This window comes from Aspergillus thermomutatus, assembly GCF_002237265.1.
Source record: "Aspergillus thermomutatus strain HMR AF 39 chromosome Unknown NODE_478, whole genome shotgun sequence".
Taxonomy (NCBI): domain Eukaryota; kingdom Fungi; phylum Ascomycota; class Eurotiomycetes; order Eurotiales; family Aspergillaceae; genus Aspergillus; species Aspergillus thermomutatus.
In genome coordinates this window covers 436-9,373 of record NW_020798528.1, presented here as the reverse complement: position 1 = coordinate 9,373, position 8,938 = coordinate 436, and the positions used below count along the sequence as shown (strand labels likewise).

Below are 8,938 nucleotides of genomic sequence, written 5' to 3'. Positions count from 1 at the left end.
GATATACATTTTAATTTCATGTACATAAGGTCGAAGCTGGCGACCGTCGATTAGGATACAAGCCGCATAGCTGCCTTCGGGGCGGCTGGGCCGGTTCGGATGACGTAATCAATCAATCAATCAATCATCAATCAGAAGCACTCGACATCAAGCTGCTCACTGCCAAGCTCTCCTGATTTAGATTGAGGAATCGCCAGACAGTTTAATTAACCGCTCGATGTTCATCCTGCTGATGAATGGGTCTTTTTTGCCGCGGAAGGAGTACGTAGTCTTGTGAAGAGAGTAGAGTGAAGAGGTGGGTGCCCCCGGCTCCTCACACTAGCGTCGGCATTTCACTGTTCAACCCTCGAGTATGTTGATACGGTATTCTTGAGAAGGCAAGAATGGGAGAGGGCAATTCTTGCAGACGGGGAAATTAACTGCCCAACTCTCTCTTGTATTGATGTTAACTTGACATGTGGCTATCAGGGTCTTGGTGATCTTTTCGTATCCGTTTCATGCAGCTGCAGCTAGGGGTGTCCAGACAGTGTACCTTGGTGTTGACCGACTCTTCTGGGATGGAGTGAACAGAGGCTGACGCTGACAGAACGGGTTGGCTTGCTCGCCCCCTGAATAGGCATCAATGCTCACCTAAGAGGCTAAGAGACGAGCGCCAATGGAAAGGGCTGGTGGCCTATTGGTCCGTCTAAGACAGGAATAATGACTAAGTGAGGCAGCCAAATGCGGACTAGGCCTCCCACCATTTCAATGAACACTACTGAAGCAAATTGCTGCCTATGAATCGATAACTTCCGTTGATATTTTTCCCTCCAGAAGATTTTAATTTCGTTTAGAATCACAAAATATACATACAGAGTACATAACTAGGGGAGCCGCAAGAACAACGAGCGAAAGCAAGCAGTAAGTCAGCAACGTTGAACCCGTTGAACCCCAAGATAACTAACTCTTCAGCGTGATCCATTACCCCACCAAAAGTAGCGGAGAGGGCCTTGCAGACAGGGAGAAATTAGTTGCCCAACTTTCTCCCACCTCAAGGTGGGAGTCCAGTGACCAGAAAGTGGGCGATGGCTTTGACCCTGAAGGAGTGGGACCAATGAGTCAGTCGCTGAAAAGCCATCATGTAAGCCGTTCTTGCTGTTCAAGTGTTCAGCCAATATTTTAATTCAAGACTTGCGCTTTTTTGAGAGGTGTTAAGATCTTCCCAGCTCTGCCTGTGATTTGATGAACCCAATTGCTTCCAACGGATGTTGAACACATTTGATGACAGGAGTAGTTCTTTGCCAACCCCGATTTTGGCTTGAATGGCATTCTAAGGCTTCAAGAAAAACACACTTTTCCATTTCTCTCAAACGCTGGGTTTCTCTGAAATCTGTTGTGTCGAACACACAGGAACTCTAGCCAGTGCCGCCGCCCTAGTGAGGGTCGTGGCCCTAGTAAGTGTCGTGGTTACCGCATGGCCAGATACAACTTCAAACAAGTTACCGTCGACGTGCACTGCCGGGCCACAGTATTGCTCGATTAGTATGATTTTGTAGGATATCGACACATTCCGAGCTCCAAAAAAGAACCGATCACAGTGCAGTACTTTCCAACCATGAGCAATGGAGAGTTTGGGCGGCTGTTCCTTATACATATGCCAAGTCCAAACTTCGACTGCAGCACGACAGTTTCCACATAGTTATTCTTTCCAATACGCCTTTTGATGCCGTGCCCAGCTTGTTATGCTGAGGTCAGCTGCTCACGGCTCCCGACATCTATATTTTTCTAGGCAACCGCTCCCAAAGGTTCTGGAACCGTCTCCACTCATGGAGGGTTTCATCCACCACATTCCGCTACCTCGACTCGCCTTATCAGTTTTGAGAGCAACCAAGTCGGGGAGAGTGGTGATCCTTGCGCTAGTCCTGCGTTCATCAGTGGTCCCATCGCAGGGTGAAAGTCGTCAAATCATGAGCATGGTGGTTACGGTTTGTATGTTACGGTACCCTGTTGGTGTAAATAAACTCGAGAAAGCAAGAATGGGTGGGAGAGGGCAATTCTTGCAGGACAGCATGGATTATCTATTTGAGCCTGGGAAGATGGACGGCGAACTAGTTGAGAAGTGACTGTAGCGGAATTTCATTCGGGGAGACTATTATTTAAAAGAGAATTTATCGCTGCAAAGGAAAGACAGGCGTCAATGGGAGGACGGGTGTCAATGGGAGGACTCGCGTCAAAGGCGTGGCGGTCCAACACGTCGCAGGCGGAACAAGCGGAAACAGGCGAGCACCATTCTGCAATAATCAAGGGTGGCACGAATTCCGAGGGAGAGCGCGCGGCGAATAATGACACGGTGGGATTAATTAAGCAAAGGATCTTTTTTTGGTTATCTGGGGTCGACAGGGTCGCAGCAAAGTACTGAGATGGATGAAGACAGGATCAGGTCGATCGCGCGCGAGGTGGAATTCTAACGCGAAGGGGCTTTTGTAAGACTCAATTACCTTGGAATGGTCTGTAGACATGCAGAGCCGTAACAATGTGGGCAGACGATTGTTTGGTCGAGAGCATAATATTTTGGGGTCATAGGCACGTTCTGCACACAAAAATATGATGACGTTGCTTGTTGTTTTCTGCTCTCTGCACTTGATGCAGGCTCGTTTCAGTCGTCCGTTTCCAAGCGAACGTAGTGGGGGACACACGGAATGGCGACTTTGGAACTGGGCAGCGAGGGCTTGAGGGGCGCAAGATGCATCACTGCCGTCAAATGATGGAGCATCATGCTGGGCGTGGAGACTGGTTGCTGGAGCCTGCAAGGGAATGCTGGGATAAGGGACGATCCGAGAGACCGCATGGTTGCCTTGAGGGGCGACGCGGCTTGTTCGATCGCATGTAATTCAGCAGGACGATGTTGCGTGCTTCTCATCAACCACTGCGGCGCTAAGGTTTCATTAATGACGCCCAGATTAGAAATCCGCAGTACTCTTTCCGATGTTACAAACCAGAGTTCCACATTCTCGAGTATGTAGTCTACCGTGATGGTCGACGGACTAGGACCAAGAAATAGATTGGCAAGTCTTGTGATCAAACCAGGTTTGAGATGAGTGTCTTCGAAGGCATACCTTATCATGAACTCTTTCACATTTCGTACCACCTCTTATCTAGCTTTTTTTATGGAGCTCCTCACGTGGCGGGTTTCCTCACAAGAGGAACCTCTCATGACCCTCACCGTTTCAGGAGAACACTTCTAAGTCACGCTTTCTAAGTCTGCTTAATTCATAGGATGGTATAACTATGAATGTATTTCTATAAGGATCTGCTTATGAGCCCGTACACGAGACAGTCTACATATTCTGGATCAGCACATAGGAAAAGCCTCTCCGGTAGTAAACTGCTCTGGGAGGGCGCCCTCAGGATGATATGGTTCATGTTTCCAAGAACGACTCGAGATGGGCCACATATTGCTAAATCAGACCTAGCAGAGTTCTGATCCATTAATCTATTCTTGAGAGGCGCTCATAGGTCCTCGGATGTCATAAGGAGAACGGTATTACTGGTTTATAATTCCACCTCTCGTTCGATCGACCTCATTGTGTCTTCATCCATCGGGAGCTCTCCCCCTAAGTGCATAAAGATCGTATTGAGGTCATCCTCAATGGCCGCCTCGAAACACTGTGCTGGGGTAAGCCTACAGTACCTCCGTGTGCCTACGCCAAGGCTATAGAAAGGTGCGATTATCTCAAGGTCCAGACCACGCGAAACTAGTTGATCGCGCGATCATTGCGCGACCAGATAAGTCATCTTAGTCTAAGCAGCTTCCTTTGCTTTACGGGTTTAGGAGGGCTAACCTCCTTTAGAGCTCTCAATATTATTCGAGAGGGCCTAAGAAGGAAGTAGTCCCCACGGCCAGGTATATCACGCCAGAGCACAGGAAAGCATTGCCGTGCAAGATTCATTCAGATAATTTGGCCGTTTAGGACAGAATTACATGTTCCCTCAACCCACTCTCTATTTAGATTCCAGGAAGATATCCTCCAGAGCCACAACGATTGGACAAGGGTAGCATTCATCCTGTGACGTCAGCGAGGTTATTAAGTGAGCTACCAAACTTTAAGTGCCACCTACTAATCTTCTTAACGTCCGAAGCCATCTTCCTTCAGTAGAAGAATCAAAGATATAGATCTCACCAGTCTTTCTAATCCGGATAGCAACCAGTATATCAGCCTTGCATTCCAGGCTATATTCTGCCGCTCTTTTGAAGATAGTGTTCTTCCGTCTATTTTTCTGCTGTGATGCCGCCTTTGCGGTTTCAGAGCGACGCTTTTTCACCCAAGACGATTTCCGAGGCATGGTAGACAGACTATGGGCTTTCTCGACCCTGATCTAAGGGGAGCATTATCGTCACCTAAATAGCTTTGAGGTATGTCATATCAAGACTCTGGCTGACTTCGCAAGGTCAATTTACATAACCCTCTCTCGTTTGCACTAAATAACCGTTCAAACATGACATGAGACTTTGTCCCCTTACGTAAAGTATGTATATGGTCTTAGAACTAGACGTTATTGAATGTGGATTTCATTTCTACGGTCGCACTTGGATGCACCATTTACAGTAACTTCTCTACGGTTTATCTAATGTAAATATGCTCCTGGATATGAATATTGTCCCTAATGTACTCAAAGATCATGAGCGTCGTCCCAAGGTATCTGAGTTCTAGTGATGCTTGTCTACGTTGTGTCTTCGCCAATACATCTTGTTGCCCATCGACTCGTTGTAGTAGTTACAGTGACGATCATCGAAATGCTCGGCTCGGAAGTGTTGTAAGAGGCCTTTGTGGCGGGAGTACTGCTTCGCCTGGTTCATCATCACCGTTCGCCAGCCCCTCTGACTGTATAAGTTCGTCCTTGCTGTCCTACATCTCCCCTCCTAACTCCTCCCCATACTCTACACTCACCTGGTCGCGACCCCGTTATCTCACTGACTCCGAGACGCCCGCCCTCTTTGCCCCCGATTTTTAACCGTCGGACATTCACAATGTCAAAAATAAAAAAATATCACACCTGGGTCAAATTAGGCGCTTTGGGATAATGGGCGCTTAGCGGCCATAGCAAAGAAAGGATGCCCCAGGGCAGGCACTGCCCTGGGGCATCCTTTCTTTGCCCTGGGGCATCCTTTCTTTGCCCTGGGGCATCCTTTCTTTGCCCTGGGGCATCCTTTCTTTGCCCTGGGGCATCCTTTCTTTGCCCTGGGGCATCCTTTCTTTGCCCTGGGGCATCCTTTCTTTGCCCTGGGGCGAACTAGATGCAGAAAATAAATTCCCCCTCTGACACGTCCAGGGAATCTGCGGAATTTGCGGCGGCATTTAAGGACAAAAGCAATAGCAAGATCAATGTCTTATCAAAGTTTCGGTTGCAGGCCCCTTGAGATACCAGTTGGTTGCCAGGCACCTGAGCGGGCTCTCAGTCTGCAGTGGCTCATGAGCCACCACGGACTATGGTCCCCGCGGGACAGTAAAGGGCCCGGTCTCGTGATCCGCCTCGGCCCATCGCCGTTCCCAGATTTGGGTACCTAGCTCTATGAGCCATATCACCTTCGCTCTACTGCACGCAGTCTTCCGTAGCTTACGAAGAGTACATACTCCCGATCCCACGCTTGCAGGCTATTATGGGTTGGGAGCCTCGAAAAAATACCCTTCAATAATATTTATCCGCCTTTAATTGTCTCACTCTTCAAGTATATATTTTCAGGCGTTGATGTATCGTACCGTACCCCCTGTCGTCCTGTGAAAGAGGGTCCGGGGTACGATTGCTCTTCTGCCTGGACAAAGGAACCCAGTGACTCTCCAGCGTCGGTTCTTCCGCGCAGTCTATGGTACGAATTGGAATAAAGGCTTCCCTGAGTATATTATTTAAAATTCATGGGCAATAGCAGCTCACATAAATAGAATAGTTGAAATAAGCATCTTTCCCCTCAATGGGGAAAGATGACTTGTAGCCTTCAGAAAAGAGCCGGGTTTAAGGGAGGGAAGCCTTTGTCCAATCATTATTACCCCCTCGGAAGCGGACCCATCAGTCAGGAATGGTTTATTCTCCAGAAGTAACGGGTGTCCGTTAGCGCCATCCAATGATATCTAAGATTAGCAACAGCTTTCTAGTCGCGCCACCTAGGAACGGAAATTGCAAGCACAGGTCATGACACCCACCAAGCCAAGGAAGGCATACGATCGTGCGATGGAGCAAGATCGGCGAGGAGAGTAGTCCAGCAAATGGGACCGTGGAAGGATGTGAAGAGCCGACCCGCACTTGACGCGGTCGATGACGCGGTCGTCCAGAAGCTCACTCAGGTCCGAAACAATGATGAATGTTGCCCCTACCAGACGGCAATTAGAGATGTTCGTTATTATTTTATCTCGAAATACAGACGTCGCTAATTATTACTACATTCGCTACGATTTCTAATTTCACTTTAGCATTCCCTAACTCTCAAAATAACCTTCCTTACTGCGCAGACGTGGAACCCCTTTGGCTCACAACATTGGAAACCCACTACCATCTCACAATCTCACAATCTCACAATCCCCCCAGTAGAGCTCCAGGCTTGTGGCGATACTCTTATGCGATTCAAACCTAGCTAGGAATCCAGAGCAAGACGATTCCCAAACAACCTGTCATGTAATCACTTGACTGGGCTCCACTCAATAATCCCCGCGATTAAGCATCAATATGTTGATCTTTGAGCAGACGCTGGAAGTCTCTTAAGGCTTCGTAAGTATTGCTGGCCTTGCCCTCCTTCCTGCCAAACCCTCGACCCTGTTCTTTGTCTCAGGTACCGGGGCCACTCCTTGGGGAAGTAACCTTCGATCTCTGATTTGCATCACTGCAACATGGTCACAGCTCCTCGATCGTACCTGCTTCAACTCGCCACTATTGCTGTCAAGCAGCAGATTCACCACCCTCTGCGTGGTGACCATTGTTGTCGGCACCCCTCCCACCCTCAGCCTTCTGCAACCCCCATTCACCTTCCCCGATCCGCTTTCCGTATGCCTTGACGAGCAACCCTACGCTAACAGGCCCGATGATCGTATTAAGCAGAATCGCCCACACGCCTGTGATGAACCCGTCCTCCGTGACGTATGAGGTCTCATTGTATCCGATCTCGATTATCAAGAGGCCGATTTCCCCGCGCGCGACCATCGCAGAGCCGAGCAGGAGGCCGGAGAGCCAGACTGTGCGGGTGGATTTGTGAGACAATTTGAGCTGTGAGGGAGGCTGCTTCTCGGAGGACCCTGTCTGGGACACATCGTTGTCCCTGGAATTTGTGGTAGCCTCGTGGGTATGCGATTCCTCGTCCTGTGGTTGTTTACGTTGAGTTTTCTTTTGGCCGCGCGACAGTTGCTTCCGGCCCTTTGAGTTAAAAAGTGCTTGCCAAATGATGACCCATATCCCAACAATGAACTTAAAATCATCGTTAGAAGGTGTGTAGTCAGCTTATAATCGATGAGTGGAAAGCTAACCTTTGCAAAGACCATCAGCAGAGTAAACAACACTCCACGCCAAATCCTCATGCCCGTCCAAAGTTGCACAAACGGAATCGCAAACCCTACACTCGCGAAGAACAGCGGCTCCATCAGATACTTCTGCACGTCAACCAGGTATCGCTCGAAGGTATGCACGAACGTCGGAGACTTGTGCGCCTCTCGCTCGCCCTCCTCGCGACTCGTGACTACGAACGGCGCCTCTGGGTGCTTGCTCGGGATGTATGTGAGGAAGGTTCCTGCGAGGAAAGCCCCGAAAAGTACGGATGTCCCGGCGTATGCGGCGATGGAGATGAAGGCACACAGGACGAGTATCATGAGGACAAGGTTGGAGATGTGGTCGTATCGCGCGAAGTGATATTCGATGTACTTGCGAAACAACGGCGCGAAGATATACTTTGTGACGATAGGTGTGACAATTGCCATTGCGACGGAGGCCACGATGGGGCGGCCAATCAGCCAGCCTAGGTTTACGGATGAGCCAGAATTCAAGCGGCCCAGGTCGGAGATCACGCTGTTGCGATTAGTGCCAGATCAATGAGGGAGGTGAAATGGGAATAACCTCGACATGACGAGCCCCACGACGTCGTCAATGACGGCTGCGCTGACTAGAACGGAGCCGACGCGGGTTTGACCGAGGTCGACTGTGCGTGACGCTGAAGATATGACTGCGAATGTCGTTCCTGCTCCTGGTTAGATATTCGAGTTTCACTACATCGGCCGACTTCGTACCTAGCGAAGTGGCGGACAACGCCGCCCCAATGATAAAGGTCTCGACGGCTCCATACCCAAAGCCAAGGTAGAGCAATAGGTACGAGAGACCAATCGGGAAGCACACTCCTGTCGCAGCTCCGATCATGCTAAGCACAAAATTCTGCTTGAGAAGATCTATGCGCGCACCAAGGCCGCCTGGAGTGGGTTAGCAATCTGTGCAGACTAGCCTGCCGATGGGGTAATACCCTCGAAGATAATCAGGATCAGACCGACATAACCGAGAGCGATAAAGGTATGCTGCCACTCAAGTTCAAGGATGTCGGCCAGCGGTTTTCCATAGATGATGCCGACCGCGATTTGGCCGATGATGCCGGCGCGAATAATCCTAGCCGATAGCCATTCGGCCAGCGACAGAAAAAGAAAGAACGAGATGATCACTAGGATTTGAACGACTGCACTCGTTAGCTTGCGGTTCCGTTGCCTGCGATGGGGGTCATACTGCTCGGTTCATGATACTGCACGAAGCCACCCGCCATGTGAGTCTCGGCAATCTGGCACAAACTTGACTGCTATCGATATGGGCACAACTACACCGGAATGTCCCTGGCTGTTCACGCCATGAAAAGATAAGAAAATTTCCCTTGGTGGGGCAGTTCACAGGGACCGGTTACATCATCGTTGCATCCGTCAATGGGTCGCCCTTGGATACACCGCGC

The 8,938-nt window shown here is 49.7% G+C and overlaps 1 protein-coding gene across 1 annotated transcript; it reads right to left on the bottom strand.

Annotated features, from left to right (window-relative positions):
- Window positions 1–6,906: 6,906 nt before the first annotated feature.
- Window positions 6,907–8,703, bottom strand: CDV56_100221 (cation:proton antiporter; the record flags this gene model as incomplete). Its single annotated transcript, XM_026753840.1, has 5 exons — window positions 6,907–7,428; window positions 7,488–8,022; window positions 8,071–8,191; window positions 8,241–8,417; window positions 8,468–8,703. Coding segments are annotated over 5 exons (1,591 nt in total), but the record flags the coding sequence as incomplete, so codon positions are not given.
- Window positions 8,704–8,938: the final 235 nt, after the last annotated feature.